The sequence below is a fragment of the Haliotis rufescens genome, unplaced genomic scaffold, assembly GCF_023055435.1.
Source record: "Haliotis rufescens isolate VD_foot unplaced genomic scaffold, xgHalRufe1.0.p SCAF_12, whole genome shotgun sequence".
Taxonomy (NCBI): Eukaryota; Metazoa; Mollusca; class Gastropoda; order Lepetellida; family Haliotidae; genus Haliotis; species Haliotis rufescens.
Genome location: NW_025963802.1, coordinates 15,909,979 through 15,933,558, shown reverse-complemented (window position 1 = coordinate 15,933,558; position 23,580 = coordinate 15,909,979). Strand labels below are relative to the sequence as shown.

Here is a 23,580-nt window from a genome sequence, read left to right as displayed (position 1 = left end):
GAGCGGCGTTAAACAACAAACAAAGAAACAACCTTCCGACAAGAATAGGTTGATGATGATCAGACTAGTACAGACTGGTTAAAACAGGTCTGAAGCAGACGCACCCGTTTCTGACAGTGCAAGATTCGAACAACGATTTTACAAAGGTGACCATTCATCCACTCTACGTTATTGATACATGAGCGGGGAATTCATTCGCACCGCGCACTATTTTCCTCAGACTCAGAAAACAAGATTACGAGTGTCACGGAATAATGTTTATTATATCAATACATTTAACTGATACGATGATATGAGCTTAGTACATGCATGGATGATAATACATCCACAAGAAAACAACAGTGACACGGGGAATGCATCCATCGGATACAGAACGGCCAATAATCACGATTAAAGGACATGAGTGAGTGAGTGAATATGATTTAACGCCGCTTTTAGCAATATTCCAGCAATACCACGGCGGGGGACACCAGAAATGGGCTTCACACATTGTATCCATGTCGGGAATCGAACCCGGGTCTTCTGCGTGACGAGCGAACGCTTTAACCACTATGCTACCCGACCGCCCTTAAAGGACATGAGTTTCAAGTGTTTTTTAGCATTATTCCAGCTGTTTCACGGGTTTCATTACTGACGCCTCGGGATTATCCTGACTGGAAAACAGTTACTATATTGCTTATCACTTAAAAATAACAATCTCATTGAAATCAGATCTTTTATATTTGTACTCCTAGACGATACCTTTCTGCATGAAGATCTGAAGACATTTCCATAGGATGTCGCGCCAGGTGAAATTTCTTAATTCAGCCAATTAGAGTTAAAGCTTCTAAATTCTCGGAACGAGTGAGTGAGTATGGTTTTACGCCGCTTTTGGCATTATACCATCAATATCACGGCGGACGAGTAAGCGAAAGACAAGCATATCTCATTTCTGTATCTTGAAAACGAATATAATCGGGGACATCCGAATGCAAAAGAATAAGCCCTATTATATTGTGGATATTTTATACCATTGTTGTTTCTTAGCGCAACGGTATCTACACCAAAACAGGTGTACTATAGTGTATATTTGTGTTCTGTGGCGTTTTCCTTTGCAAAGATAAATAAATCCGAAATGAAGCCGAATTATCTCAGAAAGCTAGCATCCTTTATTTTGTTTTGGGGGTAAAAGTGCGTTCAGGGTTCGCCGTGTCGCGACCTTCGAGAATTTTATTGAGGAGTCCTCAGGTCTTCAAGAAGTGTCGTATCGAAGTTACAGATCTGAATGAGATTGAAGAAATTAAAAACTTTTGATTCTAAAATATGTTAAAAACAATGAAAACAAAATGAAGACCCAGATATGATACGGATCCTAGTGGAAAAAAAACACATTTTAAGGTTAACAAATGTAAAGTGAACAGAATAAATGTTTTTTTATTTTGACGATCAGAACACGTCGTGTCGAAAAATGAAATAATTTATATAGATTATGATGATCATGTTGCTTGGGAGATCAAGTCAAGGGTCACGGAGCGGGTTCTGTGCGCATGTCTCTGCCCCATAACTGATAACCTGCACACTGTCATGCTTGTCGGGGCTGACTTCCGGTTCCGGATCAGACGATCCTGACCTTGAACATGTGACACAAGACGTAAGTTTCGTCCGCAATCGCTCCATCATAATACCGTACACAAATGGATTGATGCAGGCGTTGCACACAGCGACACAGTATGTTGCAATGAATACTTGAGATGACATGATCATGGTGTCAGCAGCTCCATCATACAGGATGAGGATCATGGAGATGAAGATGGGCGACCACATGATCCCAAACAACAGGACCAAGAGGAAGAGGGTTTTTACAACTTTAAAGTCCCGGATGTCACGTCGGCGTCTTACGTTCAAAGAGTTCATCCATTTGCTCGACAGATTTCTTTGATTTTGTATAATAACGCCCCTTATGTTCCAAAACTTTCTAAAGATTTGGAAATAGCTCCACGACAGGAGAAGTAAGGGCAAGATAAATCCACAGATGCACACAACGGACGTGAAGAGGAAAGACACTTTGAACTTGTTCTGTCGCGGCCACACCAGCGTGCATATGTCGACCTTGGTGGTTCCCATGGGGACACTCCTGACGTTGAAGTAGACGGCGAGAGGGGAGAAACTGATGAAGGCGAACGCCCAGACAACACCGAGGATGAGTATAGACAACCTTGGGGTCAGTCTTGTTCTTGACCGCCGGACAATGCACATGTATCGGTCAATACCAATCAGAGTCATCGTCCAGATGTCCACGAAGGCGCACACCGATCCCATGTACACTAAAAGACTGCACATTTCCGACCCGAACACCCATTTCTCCGTTATCCGTGTCACCGCAATGAAGGGTGCGACTCCAGTGAAACACAAATCAGCAATTGTCAGGTTGCAAATGAAGCATGTGGTGGTGCCTCGGTTTCGTCTGTGTAGCACGAGCTGCACGAACACAACGATGTTTCCGACAAGGGAGATAACTGTGAGTAGGAAGAAAATCGTGGCTTCAAGGCGGCCCAAACTCGGAGATGTTCGGTTGAATTCGGAGAAGAAGGTGAAGAAGCTTCTGTTTCCCCAGCCGTGCACGACGTCGACGTCGTAGAAGTAGGAGGAGTTGAGGTGGCTGTATTTGGAGCCCTCGGCCACCATAGTGCTAGCTGAAAGTAGACAAATGTATTATTCAAACCGCTCAATAAACTGATGTACTTGCGTTATGATGGGAGTCTATGTTACAAAGATTCAACATATGGGATGAGGCAGTATCAACCAAAATGTACATAAATGGTTATAGCTGGGAGTATAAATATACGGGTGGCCCAGCTGTCTAACCGTAACTCTTTGTTTGCCAAAAACATATGATTCTGGTTCGAATCCTATCCGCCCGAACATGTTTCTAGGTTCGTCGGTACCAAAAACGTGTTCGTGGGTTTCAGTATGAGATGCGTCAGTCTCAACCAACAAACTGATGTTCTTGAGTATAGCTAGGAGTCTCTGTTACATTGATATAAACGTACAGCATAAGTGATTAGTCAACATACTAATTTCGTTAAGCAGAGATGAGAGATATTAAAATACGATGCGGGGGCACGGGTGGCCCAGTCGTTTAAGGCGCCGCGATTCGCTGTGCAGAGTTGCGTCCCTTGGGCACGCCAGAAACCTAAGATTGTGGGTTCGAATCCCGGTTCGCCCCGATTATGTTTCTAGGTTTGTCAGCACCATACCCGTGCTCGTGGGTTTCACCGAAGTGGTAAACGTCTAAGACCTGCATCACTTGGGGCTTTCCTCCTACATTAAGCTGACACGCCGCGATATAACTGGAATAATGTTAAAAGCGGCGTTAAACCCAACTCACTCACTCATTCACTCACATACGATGCAAGGTGGCCCAGTCGTTTAAGGCGCCGAAATTCGCTGTGTATAGTTCTGTGCCTTGTACACGCCAGGAACCTATTTTTCTGGTTTCGAGTCCCTGTTTCTAGGTTCGTCAGCACCATACCCGTGCTTTTGGTTTTCACTAAAGCGGTAAACGTCTGGGACTTGCATCACTTCGTGCCTTCCTCGACATTAGGCTGACGTGTCGTGATATAACTGGGATCCTCTTCAAAGCAAACTCACTCACTCACTCACTCACTAATAACATACAGTACATTCATGTACAGAGTACAGATAGGAATCTCCGTTACATTGTCATCCATATCACGTTACTTTGTTATTGTCCAAAATAGCATCTGTGTTCCACGTGTCGTAATCTCAGACAACATGGTCTGCTGGAGAGCCGCAGTGTATCATTTCAAGCCTGTAACATGACAATGAGATCCCGTAACTGGAGGCATCTTTTGTTACCATCGCGTTGTGCGAGTGAGCTCTAATATTCTTTACACAGATATTGCATTAAGCATACGGTCTACTAGACTTAAATCTAGTCTCTGAAACATATTTTACAGAAAAAAACAGTTGTTAAATTTTAGTTATAAAATATAATAAAAAGGAGCCCAGAGACTTTCTCCCCGATAATAATTAAGACTAAGTCTTGCTAAACATTATAGACTTGCATGGGCTGTATTGGATTTATTTGTTTCAGGGTCTGTATGACAGGCTAAAGGTCTACCAGACCTCAACAGGCATTCTTCGTGTGTGTATCATCATGGGAAGTCTGTAATTGTAGGTTTATTTATAACACTATTAAAGTCTGTTTTGCAATCCGAATGCCAAAGGTCCTCAAGTGCTTATTGCGGCATATGCCACACGCAGGCTGCAGTTGCTAGCAGGTGATGCATTTTGACATGTAGCCCAAACACGCCCTGGAAGTACGGCATCACCACCCCCTCCCCTCACCTCCCCACACCTCCCCACCCCACCCCACCCCACACACTTCGGCGTCTCAAGCGGGTCAGGGGTAACTGACATCATTGCAATTCACATTTTTGAGAAAATAGATAATTATCATGAACGATTAACGTGACTTTAGTTTGTTGCGAAGTTTTCCGATGTAATTTAAAACGATCTGAAACTAGGTCAATTATTTGCAGTTAGGACCGGAATCTGTGGTTGATATGCACACCCATAAAACTATCACGACTATCCCTAGCGCGCCCCTGTCGGCCGAACCTTGCACGTGGACTAGCACCTTAAAAAATGCCTTATTTACGCAAACCGTTTTGCGTAATTTAATTAACGTGACGAAATTAGATACTTTATGAAAATTAACTGAATGTTAACAATAAAACAAACTGCGTAAAACCATGGGTTGTGAGTCTATACTGTCCAAGAATCACCACAGTCAGACAAGCATGGGTTGTGAGTCTATACTGTCCTAGAATCACCACGGTCAGACAAGCATGGGTTGTGAGTCTATACTGTCCTAGAATCACCACGGTCAGACAAGCATGGGTTGTGAAACTATACTGTCCTAGAATCACCACGGGAAGACAAGCATGGGTTGTGAGTCTATAATGTCCTAGAATCATCACGGGAAGACAAGCATGGGTTGTGAGTCTATACTGTCCTAGAATCACCACGGGAAGACAAGCATGGGTTGTGAGTCTATACCGTCCTAGAATCACCACGGTCAGACAAGCATGGGTTGTGAGTCTATACTGTCCTAGAATCACCACGGGAAGACAAGCATGGGTTGTGAGTCTATACTGTCCTAGAATCACCACGGTCAGACAAGCATGGGTTGTGAGTCTATACTGTCCTAGAATCACCACGGGAAGACAAGCATGGGTTGTGAGTCTATAATGTCCTAGAATCATCACGGGAAGACAAGCATGGGTTGTGAGTCTATACTGTCTTAGAATCACAACGGTCAGACAAGCATGGGGTTGTGAGTCTATACTGTCCTAGAATCACCACGGGAAGACAAACACGGGGTTGTGAGTCTATACCGTCCTAGAATCACCACGGGAAGACAAGCATGGGGTTGTAAGTCTATACTGTCCTAGAATCACCACGGGAAGACAAGCATGGGTTGTGAGTCTATACTGTCCTAGAATCATCACGGGAAGACAAGCATGGGTTGTGAGTCTATACTGTCCTAGAATCACCACGGTCAGACAAGCATGGGTTGTGAGTCTATACTGTCCTAGAATCACCACGGGAAGACAAGCATGGGGTTGTGAGTCTATACTGTCCTAGAATCACCACGGTCAGACAAGCATGGGTTGTGAGTCTATACTGTCCTAGAATCACCGCGGTCAGACAAGCATGGGGTTGTGAGTCTATACTGTCCTAGAATCACCACGGGAAGACAAGCATGGGGTGTGAGTCTATACTGTCCTAGAATCATCACGGGAAGACAAGCATGGGTTGTGAGTCTATACTGTCCTAGAATCATCACGGGAAGACAAGCATGGGTTGTGAGTCTATACTGTCCTAGAATCATCACGGGAAGACAAGCATGGGTTTTGAGTCTATACTGTCCTAGAATCACCACGGTCAGACAAGCATGGGGTTGTGAGTCTATACTGTCCAAGAATCACCACGGTCAGACAAGCATGGGTTGTGAGTCTATACTATCCTAGAATCACCACGGGAAGACAAGCATGGGGTTGTGAGTCTATACTGTCCTAGAATCACCACGGGAAGACAAGCATGGGTTGTGAGTCTATACTGTCTTAGAATCACAACGGGGACACAAACACGGGGTTGTGAGTCTATACTGTCTTAGAATCACAACGGTCAGACAAGCATGGGGTTGTGAGTCTATACTGTCCTAGAATCACCACGGGAAGACAAACACGGGGTTGTGAGTCTATACTGTCTTAGAATCACAACGGTCAGACAAGCATGGGGTTGTGAGTCTATACTGTCCTAGAATCACCACGGGAAGACAAGCATGGGGTTGTAAGTCTATACTGTCCTAGAATCACCACGGGAAGACAAGCATGGGTTGTGAGTCTATACTGTCCTAGAATCACCACGGGAAGACAAGCATGGGTTGTAAGTCTATACTGTCCTAGAATCACCACGGGAAGACAAGCATGGGTTGTGAGTCTATACTGTTCTAGAATCACCACGGGAAGACAAACACGGGGTTGTAAGTCTATACTGTCCTAGAATCACCACGGGAAGACAAGCATGGGTTGTGAGTCTATACTGTCCTAGAATCATCACGGGAAGACAAGCATGGGTTGTGAGTCTATACTGTCCTAGAATCACCACGGCCGACAAGCATGGGTTGTGAGTCTATACTGTCCTAGAATCACCACGGGAAGACAAGCATGGGTTGTGAGTCTATACTGTCCTAGAATCACCACGGTCAGACAAGCATGGGGTTGTGAGTCTATACTGTCCTAGAATAACCACGGGAAGACAAGCATCGGTTGTGAATCTATACTGTCCTAGGATCACTACGGAAAGACAAGCATGGGTTGTGAGTCTATACTGTCCTAGAATAACCACGGGAAGACAAGCATCGGTTGTGAGTCTATACTGTCCTAGAATCACCACGGGAAGACAAGCATGGGGTTGTGAGTCTATACTGTCCTAGAATCATCACGGGAAGACAAGCATGGGTTGTGAGTCTATACTGTCCTAGAATCATCACGGGAAGACAAGCATGGGTTATGAGTCTATACTGTCCTAGAATCATCACGGGAAGACAAGCATGGGTTGTGAGTCTATACTGTCCTAGAATCATCACGGGAAGACAAGCATGGGTTGTGAGTTTATACTGGCCTAGAATCACCACGGGAAGACAAGCATGGGTTGTGAGTCTATACTGTCCTAGAATCACCACGGTCAGACAAGCATGGGTTGTGAGTCTATACTGTCCTAGAATCACCACGGGAAGACAAGCATGGGGTTTTGAGTCTATATTGTCCTAGAATCACCACGGTCAGACAAGCATGGGCTTGTGAGTCTATACTGTCCTAGAATCACCACGGGAAGAAAAGCATGGGTTGTGAGTCTATACTGTCCTAGAATTACCACGGGAAGACAAGTATGGGTTGTGAGTCTATACTGTCCTAGAATAACCACGGTCAGACAAGCATGGGTTGTGAGTCTATACTGTTCTAGAATTACCACAGTCAGACAAGCATGGGTTGTGAGTCTATACTGTCCTAGAATCACCACGGGAAGACAAGCATGGGTTGTGAGTCTATACTGTTCTAGAATTACCACAGTCAGACAAGCATAGGGTTGTGAGTCTATACTGTCCTAGAATCACCACGGTCAGACAAGCATGGGTTGTAAGTTTATACTGTCCTAGAATCACCACGGGAAGACAAGCATTGGTTGTGAGTCTATACTGTCCTAGAATCACCACGGGAAGACAAGCATGGGTTGTGAGTCTATACTGTCCTAGAATCACCACGGGAAGACAAGCATGGGGTTGTGAGTCTATACTGTCCTAGAATCACCACGGGAAGACAAGCATGGGGTTGTGAGTCTATACTGTCCTAGAATTACCACGGGAAGACAAGCATGGGTTGTAAGTCTATACTGTCCTAGAATCACCACGGGAAGACAAGCATGAGTTGTGAGTCTATACTGTCTTAGAATCACAACGGTCAGACAAGCATGGGGTTGTGAGTCTATACTGTCCTAGAATCACCACGGGAAGACAAACACGGGGTTGTGAGTCTATACCGTCCTAGAATCACCACGGGAAGACAAGCATGGGGTTGTAAGTCTATACTGTCCTAGAATCACCACGGGAAGACAAGCATGGGTTGTGAGTCTATACTGTCCTAGAATCATCACGGGAAGACAAGCATGGGTTTTCAGTCTATACTGTTCTAGAATCACCACGGGAAGACAAACACGGGGTTGTAAGTCTATACTGTCCTAGAATCACCACGGGAAGACAAGCATGGGTTGTGAGTCTATACTGTCCTAGAATCATCACGGGAAGACAAGCATGGGTTGTGAGTCTATACTGTCCTAGAATCACCACGGCCGACAAGCATGGGTTGTGAGTCTATACTGTCCTAGAATCACCACGGTCAGACAAGCATGGGTTGTGAGTCTATACTGTCCTAGAATCACCACGGTCAGACAAGCATGGGGTTGTGAGTCTATACTGTCCTAGAATAACCACGGGAAGACAAGCATCGGTTGTGAATCTATACTGTCCTAGGATCACTACGGAAAGACAAGCATGGGTTGTGAGTCTATACTGTCCTAGAATAACCACGGGAAGACAAGCATCGGTTGTGAGTCTACACTGTCCTAGAATCACCACGGGAAGACAAGCATGGGGTTGTGAGTCTATACTGTCCTAGAATCATCACGGGAAGACAAGCATGGGTTGTGAGTCTATACTGTCCTAGAATCATCACGGGAAGACAAGCATGGGTTATGAGTCTATACTGTCCTAGAATCATCACGGGAAGACAAGCATGGGTTGTGAGTCTATACTGTCCTAGAATCATCACGGGAAGACAAGCATGGGTTGTGAGTTTATACTGGCCTAGAATCACCACGGGAAGACAAGCATGGGTTGTGAGTCTATACTGTCCTAGAATCACCACGGTCAGACAAGCATGGGTTGTGAGTCTATACTGTCCTAGAATCACCACGGGAAGACAAGCATGGGGTTTTGAGTCTATATTGTCCTAGAATCACCACGGTCAGACAAGCATGGGCTTGTGAGTCTATACTGTCCTAGAATCACCACGGGAAGAAAAGCATGGGTTGTGAGTCTATACTGTCCTAGAATTACCACGGGAAGACAAGTATGGGTTGTGAGTCTATACTGTCCTAGAATAACCACGGTCAGACAAGCATGGGTTGTGAGTCTATACTGTTCTAGAATTACCACAGTCAGACAAGCATGGGTTGTGAGTCTATACTGTCCTAGAATCACCACGGGAAGACAAGCATGGGTTGTGAGTCTATACTGTTCTAGAATTACCACAGTCAGACAAGCATAGGGTTGTGAGTCTATACTGTCCTAGAATCACCACGGTCAGACAAGCATGGGTTGTAAGTTTATACTGTCCTAGAATCACCACGGGAAGACAAGCATTGGTTGTGAGTCTATACTGTCCTAGAATCACCACGGGAAGACAAGCATGGGTTGTGAGTCTATACTGTCCTAGAATCACCACGGGAAGACAAGCATGGGGTTGTGAGTCTATACTGTCCTAGAATCACCACGGGAAGACAAGCATGGGGTTGTGAGTCTATACTGTCCTAGAATTACCACGGGAAGACAAGCATGGGTTGTAAGTCTATACTGTCCTAGAATCACCACGGGAAGACAAGCATGAGTTGTGAGTCTATACTGTCTTAGAATCACAACGGTCAGACAAGCATGGGGTTGTGAGTCTATACTGTCCTAGAATCACCACGGGAAGACAAACACGGGGTTGTGAGTCTATACCGTCCTAGAATCACCACGGGAAGACAAGCATGGGGTTGTAAGTCTATACTGTCCTAGAATCACCACGGGAAGACAAGCATGGGTTGTGAGTCTATACTGTCCTAGAATCATCACGGGAAGACAAGCATGGGTTTTGAGTCTATACTGTCCTAGAATCATCACGGGAAGACAAGCATGGGTTGTGTGTCTATACCGTCCTAGAATCACCACGGTCAGACAAGCATGGGTTGTGAGTCTATACTGTCCTAGAATCACCACGGGAAGACAAGCATGAGTTGTGAGTCTATACTGTCTTAGAATCACAACGGTCAGACAAGCATGGGGTTGTGAGTCTATACTGTCCTAGAATCACCACGGGAAGACAAACACGGGGTTGTGAGTCTATACCGTCCTAGAATCACCACGGGAAGACAAGCATGGGGTTGTAAGTCTATACTGTCCTAGAATCACCACGGGAAGACAAGCATGGGTTGTGAGTCTATACTGTCCTAGAATCATCACGGGAAGACAAGCATGGGTTTTGAGTCTATACTGTCCTAGAATCATCACGGGAAGACAAGCATGGGTTGTGTGTCTATACCGTCCTAGAATCACCACGGTCAGACAAGCATGGGTTGTGAGTCTATACTGTCCTAGAATCACCACGGGAAGACAAGCATGGGTTGTGAGTCTATACTGTCCTAGAATCATCACGGGAAGACAAGCATGGGTTGTGAGTCTATACTGGCCTAGAATCACCACGGGAAGACAAGCATGGGTTGTGAGTCTATACTGTCCTAGAATCACCACGGGAAGACAAACACGGGGTTGAGTCTATACAGTCAATTAGTACCCCTCAGGTACAGTATGACATAGTACAGTCAATTCACACGCCTTTAGTACAGTAGGACATAGTGCAGTCAACACAGATCGTACAGTACAGTAGGATAGTGAACAGTCAACTTGCACACATCTTGTACCGTAACATAGAGTACAGTCGACTCGTACACATTTACTGTGGGACAAAGTACATTATTTTACATGCATACATCTAGTACAGTATGAAAGAGTACAGTCAATTCAAACCCCTTTAGTACAGTAAGACATGGTACTGTCACCTTGCACACATCTAGTACACTCTGTACGGTACAGTACATGGTAGAGCATAGCACACATATTACTAAAGAGGAGAAATAACACATCCAAACTCGTAATAAAGAAGACTCGAGACCACAGAAAATACACATATGCTATACGGATAATCTACATCACCAAAGCGGAAATGTACAACACATTCACAATTCATTTAAAGACCAAAACAATAAATAACTGTTCTCCTCGATACGAATGTGGTCCATCAATGACTGCAGTGTTGTGGCAACACAAAGAACAATGATTTCACAAACAGGATCCATTAACGCTGTACATAATGATCGTAAATAAAATGTGACATCTCACGGCAAGATTAGTCACTGTGAATGGAAAAAGACTTTAGCGCGTCTACATTACGAGTTTAAATTTTTATCAGATTTAAATCTAAATGCTTTACTCTGTCCAAATTTAAATAAGGGGTCGTTGTGAATCATATTGAGCCAAGGGCATATATTAGCTACAGCTTGTCTACATTTCCAGTTGTAACGTTTAACCACATAGGTTTTTGTAAAATCTAAATAATTTAATCTTTCCAAATGTAAATACGGGGTTATTGTTCATTCTTTTGCCCCAGACGCATATTATATCTACAGCGCCCAGTTCACACAGGCATACAGGGAGTCGCTCGCTTTGTTAAGATTCGCATTAAAGCATAATGATAAACGATATTTAACTGTAGTCAAATATGTTAAACTACGCATGAATAAAGCCAAATGTTCTCTATACTTCCAGTGGTAATGTTTTAGCAAATGTATAAAAATGCATATTTTCCTCTTACGTGTAGTGACATTACAGCGATGACGTCATGTTCCAAGACATTGATGTTTCCCTTTCATCTTGCCGAAAGCAATACGCCGAAATGAAGATTAATTCACTTTTTGTTTGATATAATACACTGTATCTTTGACGATAGTATTTTAAGTCTATGAGTGTCTAAAAACTGCCGCAATTTGGTGATAGATTACGAATAATGCCTTTAAAGAATTCACGATGCATGTACGAGTTGCACAGAGAACATATCAGAAGACACCCTTAAAGGGATTTTCATTACAATAAATAAAGAAGAAATCTTGCAAAGACAGTAATAACATAAACTAGAAGTGCGACTATTCACGTCGTTAACAAAATGTATATATCGGTAAACAATGAAAATAATTTCAAAATGCATTAATACATACACAAAAATCCTACCTCGACATAAACACACATCTGTCCGTGGCGGTTCCACTTGAAACATTGACACGTGACATGACGTCACAAGTGTTATTGGTGTCAATTTCGTTTCTTTCCGGAATTTAATTACAAGCACCTCAGTCAAGCAAATCGCTCACACACAACCATTAAAACTCCACACAAATCTGTGATCGGCTGTGATACTGGGACACTGAACGCAGAACAAACCAAGTGATTATTTTTTTTCCGTTTGAGTGGTTTTATATATACCGAGTGTTTCTGCTTTGTCTGGTCCGGAGCAACTTCCCGTGGCGGCAAGCCGACAGGTTTGCACCAGATGTTTAACAGCCAGAAAAATAAACTCCTAGTCTAAACATACTTAATTTAAAGTTCTAATTTCTCAAGGAAGACATAATTACAGCTTCGACACATGTTTGTTTATAAACATATGTCTGTCCAGACATTACAAACATTGATAGGTTTTCCATTCAAATGTGATTTAAAGTCAAGGAAGAATGTTTTTACAGGTTAACTATCCCTCTGTCCGTCCTCAAGTCTACCAAAACCTCAGATCAAAGGGATTAGCCTACGTTAGAAACTCGATACAGAAAGAGCCTTGCACAAAATGTATTAACATCGAAGAAATGGCCCTCGCCAGACAGACATGTGTCATGGATTGATAACGTGTGAAGAGTGAGTGAGTATGGTTTTACGCCGCTTTTAGCAATATTCCAGCAGTATCATGGCGGGGGACACCAGAAAAGAGAATACTCAGTTCTACGGTTTTGCATCTCACCTGGGTTTATAATATTTCATTCAAAACTTCGATACTCCTTTTGTTAATATTATCTTGATGTTGTGTTGGAGATATGTCAGTACGTTATGAATTCAACATCATCACGAAATGTGTTCACACAATTTGGAAATTTTGAAGTTAGTTTAATGTACAGTAAACTCCGGTTATAACGAACTCAAAGAGACACTAATTTTAGTTCGTTATAACCGTAGTTCGTTATAAGCATATATACAGCATATACACAACCAATGGGCGGGACTAAAAATAAGTTCGTTATATCGGTCAGTTCGTGATAAGCGTGTTCGTTATAACCGTAGTTTACTGTATATAAGTATGTAGCACGATGAACAATGACTTGGTATTTCATAATAAGTTGGGGCGGTGGGGTAGCCTCGTGGTTAAAGCGTTAAAACTTAAGTTTGCAGTGTTCCGGCGACTGATGTAATCCTAGTAACGTTTTGATAACGTTTGTCATGTTTTGATCAAATCGATTTTTCAAGTGTATACTTTCTTTTGCCCGGCAGTTTATATTGTGTGCAAATATGAGGCCATACGTCGACACAGAGCAAACACGTATGTTGAACCCAACCCTAACGTCTGTTATTTTTTCTCTCCAAAACATATATAACTAGTGTTCAAGTCTGAAACGATTAAATTGCAACACTCACAATTAATCTGCAACAATGAAAGTTGTAATATTATATAATATTTTGGCAAGTATTCATAAGATTAATTTCGGCGAACTCTCGGTGCAATACACACAGAAAGAATTTGACCTGTGCATACTTGTTTGAAAATAATTATCCCGTTCTTGTTTTTAAAATTACTAACATTATTAAAGTAATAAAAAGTTTGCAACATCGGGTAGAATGTTGAATCTTAATCATGACACCTCGAACACACTTGAAAACACAGATAGTTGTCCTAAACCTATTGTTTGTACTAAATCATTATTCTTATTATGCCCCCGTAAAGATGCGGGTTAGAAGAGGCAACTTGATGGTGCATGTCATCGTTCCCCATTTACGTAGATCGATGCTCATGGTATCAATCATTGAATTATTTGGTTCAGACTCGATTATTTACAGGCGGAGGTCATATAGCTGGAATATTGCTTAGTGCGACTTTTAACAAGATACAAACAAACAGTATTATCATGGAGAGAATATGTTTTGTTGAATGCCTATCACCACACCTTGAATATATGTGTCGTCATTAGCATGCACACAATCCCTCAGCCGGTGTCAGCCATTTTGTATCTGCTTCTTGTAAAATGATCTGTTTTTGGCAGAGGTTTCAGAGGAAAACATGTTTCCCAAAAACACACGACGACATTCAAACACGCTGAAGACTTTCAGTGCAGAGGAGCTGAACCGAAGTTACAGTATGTCGTCATGCGACTCGTCACTGCAAATGATGAAACGTGTGTGTTGGTTGAACAATGCTTGATGTAATGAACTGGTTCTCGCACTACAGAGCGTGTCCGCGGATCAGACACACCGTCACGGCCTAGTCTACTCGTCATAGAGTGCTTCCTTCCTGAGCTGCTTTGCCCTAATCAGATGAAACAAGGCAATACACGCGGGATCAACCACCCCAGAAGGAGAAGGGACCGAGTTCGTGATCGGGCATGCCACTTGACATCACCAGCTCACTTATACAATTATCGCATGGAAGTTGATCTGTTGTAAGAAGTCGGCTTCCTGAATAGCCATAAATATTTTTTTTGACTTCAACTATCAGCTGTTATTGTTGTATTCAGAATGGATAACATGAATGACCTCCGGATAAGCCTGGTCCCCGCAGGGGATGGAATGCGATCATGGGGTGGTCATCGAAGGTTGTCCAGACTGGGAGGGTGGCGAGCACGGGGAGGTTCACCGTGCTCGCTGCTAAGACTCGAGTTGTGTATTTGTTTTTCGTTGCATGTAGATAATAGTGGTAAATGTGCTACGACAATGAATGGTATCAACGAAGCATTATTAAAAAATCGATTAATTTATTTCTCTTCCCCTGAAACTTCATTCATTCTCTCTCTCTCTCTCTCTCTCTCTCTCTCTCTCTCTCTCTCTCTCTCTCTCTCTCTCTCTCTCTCTCTCTCTCTCTCTCTCTCTCTCTCTCTTTACCCCTCCTCTCCACTCACTAACATTACTCCTCGCTCTCTTTTTTCCCTACTCTCTCTCTCTCCTTCCCTCTCTATCTCCTTCCCTCTCTCTCTCCTTACCCACTCTCATTCCCCCTCTCTCTCCTTCTCTCTCAACTCACCTACTCCCCCCCCCCCTCTCTCTCTCTCTCTCTCTCGCCGCACTCTCCCTCTATCTCTCGTTATTAATCTATCCGTCTCTTTTTTTCCACTCCCTCTTTACCTCCCCTCTCACTCTCTTTCCCCTCTCTTTCCCTCACACTCTGTCTGTCTTTACCCTCTCTCTCCACTCACTCACATTACTCCTCGCTCTCTCTTTTTCCCTCCTCTCTCTCTCATTCCCTTTCTCTCTCTCCTTCCCCTCTCTCATTTCCCCCTCCACTCACCTACTCCCTACTCCCCTCTCTCTCTCGCCACTCTATCCCCCTCTCTCGTTATTTATCTATCTGTCTTTTTTTCCACCCCCTCTTTCCCTCTCCTCTCATTCTCTTTCCATCACACTGTCTCTCTTTACCCCTCTCTCTCCACTCACTCAAATTACTCCTCGCTCTGTCTCTCCCCCCCCCCCCCCCCTCTCTCTCTCTCTCTCTCTCTCTTCTACCCCTCTCTCTCCTTCTCCCCCCTCCCTCTCTCTCATAAATTATCGCCACATTCTCACAGTACAAAGTCGTGTTACTCACGTTTTCAATAATAATCTCCTGGCCCTCTAAACGTGTTCAAGTTCTCCTATCAACTTTCCTTTCCTTTTAGTGTCAAAGACCAAAAGATCCATTACCTCCAGTTGTGAAAGACGTTCCGTCAATAACTTCATACACAGGCATATGTTCCATTACTGATATCAAAGCTCGTGGGACAATTTCTGTTCAGAATATGATTGGCATCTGGTTATGTACAACTCCATCCATATGTCCTGCAAATGCCGACCAAATCTGACATTTGACACCCCGCCTATTGAGTTCTCTTGAAGGCTGGGGAAACACGAATAATATAAACTGTTGTGAAACGCGAGAAGAATTTGTCTCGATCGTGGTCTATTGTTTCTGAGGCTGTAAGGCCAGGGGTGAAGTTTGAGTGGAGAGTGACGGGTTTCGTCTCCTGTTTAAAATGATGCTCGTCCATATGCTGAACTTGCTTGTTTTTCTACTCCGTCGTGTTCAAGAGTCAGCTGTCTGGACAAATGAAGTGGTTCGGTAAGGGCTCGCTAAAGTTAGAGGCTCGAATGTCTTGTTATGGGAAAATACTGCTTCAACATCATACTTGCATTAAATTATATTAAATTATAAAACTTTGACATGAAAACAATAGAAAACCGACACGAAGGGACGTGCCATTTTAATATTCTGGCGACTGAGGTTTGTCGACGACAGATCACCGCGACAATGCATAAAATCTTGGGAGAAGGAGCCGAACTATTTTTTTTTCACACATCTGCCATTTTTTCACCAGTGAGCTCAAACACTTTTTTTCATTTATGTCCTGTAATATCTTGAACAAAATACCCAACCCCACCCCCCAAAATACCACAGATGATAAGATAGACAGAAAGTTCACTCATATTCATGATTAGAGATCTAGAGAAGGCGGTTGGGATGACTGCTTAACGTAGAAAGGATGCTGCACATATCATAACGGAATATCATATGGTATACATTATAGATGACAATTTCAATTGTCAAAAGGTGTGTGACATCTTAGCATTATGTCACTCCAGCGCAGTACATGACTAGAATAGTCCAGTGGAAGATAAAACTATCACAACGAAACAGAGTTGAGTAAGATGGATTCTACGTCGTTTTAGAAATATTCCACGTCGACCCCGCTACGCTATCCCATCTCCCCCAGTGAAAGTTTTGGACAACCAAAAGACGATCCACATTTGTGAGTGAGTATGGTTTTTCGCCGCCTTTAACAATATTCAAGCAATATCACGGCGGGGTACACCAGAAATAGGCTTCTCACATTGCACACATGTCGGGAATCGAACCCGGGTTTTCGACGTGACGAGCGAACGCTTATCCACTAGGCTACCTGACCGCCCCATGCATAATTGTGAAATAGGTAACTATACAGATTATTATGTTGTCAAAGCACAATAAACAAGAACTATAATGTACTACTCAAAAGAAGTTAAGGACCACCCGATTCGTTCATTTTACTCTTCTCAATCTGTGATGCCAAGACAGATTAACTATAGCAATATGAAAGAATGGCGTGGTTCTTAACTTCTTTTGAGTAGTATATAGATGAATATGTTTGAGTGAGATGGGTTTCTCGACGTTTTAGCAGTATTCCAGTACCAAGGGACACCAGAAATGGGTTTCACACATTGTCCTTATGAGGGGAATAGGTGCATTTTATGCTTGTGTGTAAACTCTATCGTCAATTAAGACACAAAAATTCCAAAGAAGTTTATAACGTACCCAAATATTGATCTGTTTTGCATACTCATGTCAACTTCAAATATTACTTTATTACAAAATATTGCATTGTACATACATCATGCATTGTTAGTTAGAAGAAACACCCATACCTTGTAAATACGTTGAACTATGGGCCTATGGCCTTTTAGTTTGCAATGAATAAAACAATTTGAGGGGAATAGAACTCGAGTCATCGGCGTAACGAGCGAACGCTTTAACCACTCGGCAGTATACTTAAAACGACACTTACCCGTATTCACCTATATAACAACTGTAAGGCAAATATCCTATGATCTTCCCATCACACATGAATACCGACTACAACGGAACTATATACGTCTACAATCCATGCATCTATAAACCTCTCCTCCATCAATGAATACACCAAGTGCAACCTTTTGTCCCCCTCTGTACCAGACACCATTCAGAACTGTGTACTTTTGAACTGAATCATATCCCATTGACAAGTCTAAAGTTAATTTCGTTCAAACTTCGTACCAGCCCAGGTCACACTGAACAAGACAGGACTAATTACTGCTGCTACTTGAACCGGGTTCCATCGCTTTGGTCAGACTCGACGAGCTTCCCGGTTCGACATCGGTTTGACATCCTCATCAACAACGGCAGACATCCTCTTCACTGCCTGATGGATAACACATTATCTTAGGGGGACGGGGTACAGATAACGGTGCCGATGGGGGACCGTATTGGATAACCCCTTGGGTAAAGCATGTGTTGAGGGGAATCCTTTGGTGAATGAACGACGCCGCTGACGTTAGTCCTGTTTTCCTCGTTATGGCGTAGATCAAGTTGACGCGTCACCCTAGATGCTGTGAATGGGATGGGGTACTTGTATTGGCTGTCACTGTTGAAGGTGTTAGGAGAGGAAAAAAGGAACTGGCTCAAAAAAATAATAAAAGGAGCATAGAACTACAATAAACTACCACATGAAGCGTATCATATCAACGTTACACGCGATACACCATGAGAACAGAATCAGAAAAACCTCACAGAATTTGCGAAGCCTTTGAATCTTGGAATAAAACAAAATGTAGCAAAATGAATACCTTTTGAAAACTAATGATTGTGCCAATTCTAATATGAAACTAATTACTTCCATTGTATACATACACCCAAAAGTTCACTTCCGGGTCACCATGCCGGAAGATGACTGACAACATTATGCGCCTTAAAGCATGTTTTACTCAATTATAGACTATACTCATTTTAATCTACACAGTAGAACACTTGCATAAGTTACTTTCAATGACTTAAACTACTATAATTTCGCCGTTCCCTGGGCTGGACTAGCGACCTATTTCTTGCTGAAGCTTATTACTTACAGAGTGTCGGAAGTTGGCACGCCCTGAGGTGTTTTTTGTCTACTTTCCCTCATAGAACTTCAAAACACAAAACCTTGTTCCGCTACGACACCCATTTCCTTGTTGTGTAGGGCAAGGAATGTTTTGACTCCGTGTGATTCAACATTATTGTTTAAGTCAGATACGTGGCTTATCCTGGCGAGTTTGTCATCCTTATGAAAATAATTAATATACAATCCCTGAATTAAACTATGATAGATAATTTGTTTGCTTAACGCCGCACTTAGCAATATTCCAGTTTATGTACGGGCTGTCTGTAAAACATCGATTTTGGACCACAAAAACCAGTGATTAATATATGCAACGTCTGTCGTCGTCGGATAGACTAACGCTTAGTCTCTGAAAATATATAATTGTGATAGAAATAAATAATTCCATTGAAATTAAAAAGGAGCCCAAGTGAAATGGGTGATCCGATCTGACCCTTTTGGAAATCTAGACTTGCCTCATTTAGGGCAAAATCATAACACTAAGGCTTGAGCGGAAGGGAAAATAATACAGTTAAGGGAGTGTGACTAGCCGTCGGGGTACAATGACACAATCAGTTAAGTCACTGACTCTTGACCAACCAAAAAAATGGCTTGATAATGGTCATCACAATGCGACGGAACACAATTTAAAACAATGTTTCTAGCTTTTACTCGCTTGATCGTAAGTGATTGAGTATTCGAGCCATTGATCTACAGATAAAACAATTGTTTAAATAACATGAGTTTGGAATTAAATACATTTGATAAAGGCGAGGTCTCTTAAATTTGATTTCTACATTGTCACCTAACTGCACGTAATTTCAAACCCAAGTATGTTATCTATAATACAATTTGTCTCCTGGTTAATCCTGCATATGTGCCCCACCGGTGGCACCCGTCATAAACACACGCAAAGGCAGGTCAATTGTTCACGAGGACATATGGTACAAGTTAAAATAGAGAATTACATCAAACATAATTTCTGTCACTGATGCGTCAAATTTGGAAATGTGCCCCATATGTCTACATTGAACTTTTTGAAAGTTTGACTTCTTATTAGACACTGAATGTTTTAACTTTGATCAAACAACTTATCATGCTAATACATTCATGTTGCACTGAAATTTAAGATATATATTTCATTAATATTTACTTGAACCATGCTGTGTGTCTACTTAGTGCCATTCCCCTGCCATGTGACTCTAGTGCCTGTTTCCGTCTTCATCTTCAATTCCACAGTTGTAAATTCCTGGAATTGTTGGCCATGAACCCCGAAGTTCTAGTGCCGTTGTTTCATTTACAGCCGCCATTTCATCTTCCAGTAAGACGTCATCGCCGACACACCATGACGATCAGAGGAATGTTAGGAATGCTAAAAAACCTTCCCTAAAACTCGAATTTATTTTTCTTCAAATCATAAATATCTTACGTATTTATGTAGAGTCAAATTAAGTCGCCATCTTTTTTTAAAGATTTCCCCAATAATGTTTAATCACGGGACGTAGGGGCCTAGAATAATATAGAGGGAATCTGGAATTGATGAAGTACGTTGATATATTACTACCGTTGGAACCTGACACCAAATGAAAAAGCTGCGACTGTGGAATATGTGAATTTGGGTAGACAATTCCAAATAACGCTCGGTGACATGTTTTGAAAGAAAACACATAGGGGGCATGTTTTGTCTGTACGGCGCGACGATTCCTGTTAATATCAAAGACATGTTATGGTAAAAGGTTCTTTTCGTGTTCCGTGTCATCTAGTTCTTCGAGGGGCAAAACAAACGCGGTCATTTATTTTTTAACCAAGAACTACTTTTTTAGTTGTTAATTAAGTTACGTTCACGAAGGAGCGTTTCGTGAAAAAAAACACAAATATAAATGTAAAGCGGAAGTGATATGCTCCTAAAGGTTAATGTACATAACACACGACGGATGTGAACCGAACACGCAAGGCATGCTGCAGATGAGCAATTACACGTACATGGACGATTCCTTTGTGAACATGTGCTGACTAAAGGGGACGAACCACGGATGTGAGTTTCATCACACTGTTAATTGATTGGTTCGTACATAGATATTTCGCAATGAGGCCTGAGCAATGTTAATTAATACAGAATGAGGTCGCAATGAGGTCTGATTTTGATTTGTGCAGAAACAGGTAGCACAGGTCTAATATTAATTTCTGCATGTTTTCGCAATGACGCCTAATATTAATTTTGTGACTGTATATTTTCGCAATAAAGGCCCAATACATATTCATGTACATGAAGACGCTTACATCCCGCTTAGACTGACACTTTGTAGTGAAAACATTTCTTTAAAATAATTATAATCCTTTTTCTTAGAAAGAACCTTTCCTCTTCTGCTGTGTTCATATCAAGCAAACTAGACTTGGTTAGTTTGATCTAGACTTCCCTATGCTTTTAGTAAAAAACAATGCCTAAAAAATATAAATTCCACAGTCATGGCGCAGGACGTACCCCCCGCTCTATGTCTTAGCATGAATAATCGTTGAATAAATAAATGTGCGTTATGCTTACCAATAAATAAATGTGCGTTATGCTTACCAATCGGGGCGGTCGGGTAGCCTAGTGGTTAAAGCGTTTGCTCATCGCGCCGAAGACCCGGGTTCGATTCCCGACATGGGTAAAATGTGTGAAGCCCATTTCTGATGTCCCCCGGCGTGATATTGCTGTATTATTGCTAGACGCGGCGTAAAACCATACTAACTCACTATGCTGACCAATCATAGAATAAACAATGCCACGTGCATGATGTTTTCACCTGCTCTATGTCTTAGTATGGGTAATCGTAGTACATAGAATGTCACGTGCATGTTTACACCCTGCACTACATATTAGAATATTTAGGGGGCACGGGTGGTCCAGTCGTCTAAGGCGCCGCAATTCGCTGTGCAGAGCTGCGTCCCTTGGGCACGCCAGAAACCTAGTATTGTGGGTTCGAATCCCGGTTCGCCCCGATTATGTTTCTAGATTTGTCAGCACTATACTCGTGCTCGTGGGTTTTACTGAAGTGGTAAACGTCTGTGACCTGCATCACTTGGGGCTTTCCTCCGACATTGAGCTGACACGCCGCGATATAACTGGAATACTGTTAAAAGCGGTGTTAAACACAACTCACTCACTATACGAATATTTACAGTAGCACAGATAAAGAAACTTTATAACGTAGCTTTACTCTGATAACTAACTATTCTGTAACATGTAAGTGCTGATTAGACTTAAGTAAGAGGGTGCTTGTATCAACGTTAACATAGACTTCTTCTACACACTGTTTGATATAATAACGCTTGGATTATGTTCCTCCCATATGTTCAACGTTATAACGTATGTGACACGACTATGCATTAATTTTTCAAATCATATTCATGTGAACCGACACAAATACAACAACTAGCTTCAAACATGCACGGTTGAACATAGAGTAGAGGTACATATGATAACCCATGTATCCATATGGTCATAACTGAGGCTGTCATTACACATATCCATATGTTTATATCTGTGTCTGAACATATATGTGTGTGTGTGTGTGCGTGCGTGCGTGCGTGCGTGCGTGCGTGCGTGCGTGTGTGTGTGTGTGTGTGTGCATGACATGTACGTCTTCACATATGTATGTATGGTAGAACACGTGTTTGAATTTACTTATAACCATCCCATATGAGTAGTATATGTTCCGAAGTACACTTTAGGAATCGAAAACAAATACTTAGTCTAGTATATCAACTAGATATGAAACAATAGACTTCCAGAATCACAAAAAGCTTTCATACTGAACCATACAATAAATTGACTTATATAGAAACACAAATCAAACAACACTTCTGTCTGATATTCAGTGCTAAGTTGTAAACAGTTATAATGTCAAATCCTCACCTTCTGTAAACTCATACATAGGAAATCACTTGTACGTCAGCTGTCTCTCAGTCACAAAACTTCAAAGCAAACTGCATTTAAATCCAAGAATAACGAAACTTCACGTCATTTCACCAATAACACGTGTTCTGTCAATGAACGTTTCCACTGAACCGTGGCTACACCTGCTCTGTGCTCGCTCAGCCGAAGGTGTGTCGCGTGACGCGGGTCACAGCGAAGATGTTCAACACGTGTGGAGGAACGACGGCACTGATGTGAACTGGTCTGTCGCTTCCTCTGCCAATAGCATCCAGGTGCTGCCGCCTGGCTCTGTAGCACCGCGTGGAGGACCTTCTGGACGGCGGCTGGTCGACCGCCACTGGCTGGGCACTGAGGGGGAGTTGGGTGCATTTTGTAAAGGTCTACGATGTACTGTGGTTATTCCATCTGCCAAAACGGATGTTCTGAAACTCTGGTATTGTCTTATAGACTTTGTCGTATCTTTAAAATTGTAAATGTTAAACATATGTTTTATCAATTATTATTATTATATTTTGGCATATGGCATAAATATTCAGAGTTGAGATGAAATGGGATTTATTTCAGTCCAAGATTATTGAATGCGTGTGTGTGTGTGTGTGTGTGTGTGTGTGTGTGTGTGTGTGTGTGGCTGCTTGTGCTAGTCCGGACTGATGCCTATTTATACTGCTAGCCCTCTGAGATATCATGCCGTACTCAGACACAGTATACTGACTCCGAGCCGAACAGTACTTGTTTTAGCCTAACGCCAGACAGGATACCAACAAATACAATCTTTTAACGTCTTTTGGGCTAACGCAGCC

General features: G+C 42.5%; 1 protein-coding gene across 3 annotated transcripts; it reads right to left on the bottom strand.

The window, feature by feature from the left end:
• Positions 1 to 23,101, bottom strand: LOC124146074 (free fatty acid receptor 4-like). Of its 3 annotated transcripts, none has more exons than XM_046516140.2 (2): positions 12,170 to 12,350; positions 1 to 2,672 (listed from the first exon to the last, which is right to left on the bottom strand). In XM_046516140.2, the coding sequence occupies exons 1-2, from the start codon at positions 12,213 to 12,215 to the stop codon at positions 1,498 to 1,500; spliced, it is 1,221 nt and encodes a 406-aa protein (XP_046372096.1). In that variant the 5' UTR covers positions 12,216 to 12,350; the 3' UTR covers positions 1 to 1,497. The 3 variants fall into 3 exon arrangements, with proteins under 3 accessions (XP_046372096.1, XP_046372097.1, XP_046372099.1); XM_046516141.2 differs by lacking the exon at positions 12,170 to 12,350 and adding an exon at positions 22,760 to 23,101 and having other exon boundaries at positions 2 to 2,672; XM_046516143.2 differs by lacking the exon at positions 12,170 to 12,350 and adding an exon at positions 15,771 to 16,301 and having other exon boundaries at positions 2 to 2,672.
• Between the last annotated feature and the right edge of the window lie 479 nt (positions 23,102 to 23,580).

Excerpts from the sequence above, each read along its gene's own strand:
- LOC124146074 (XM_046516140.2), bottom strand. The coding sequence starts at position 12,215 with ATGTTTCAAGTGGAACCGCCACGGACAGATGTGTGTTTATGTCGAG. Across the intron at positions 2,673-12,169 it reads AGATGTGTGTTTATGTCGAG|CTAGCACTATGGTGGCCGAG; the intron begins GTAGGATTTTTG and ends GTCTACTTTCAG.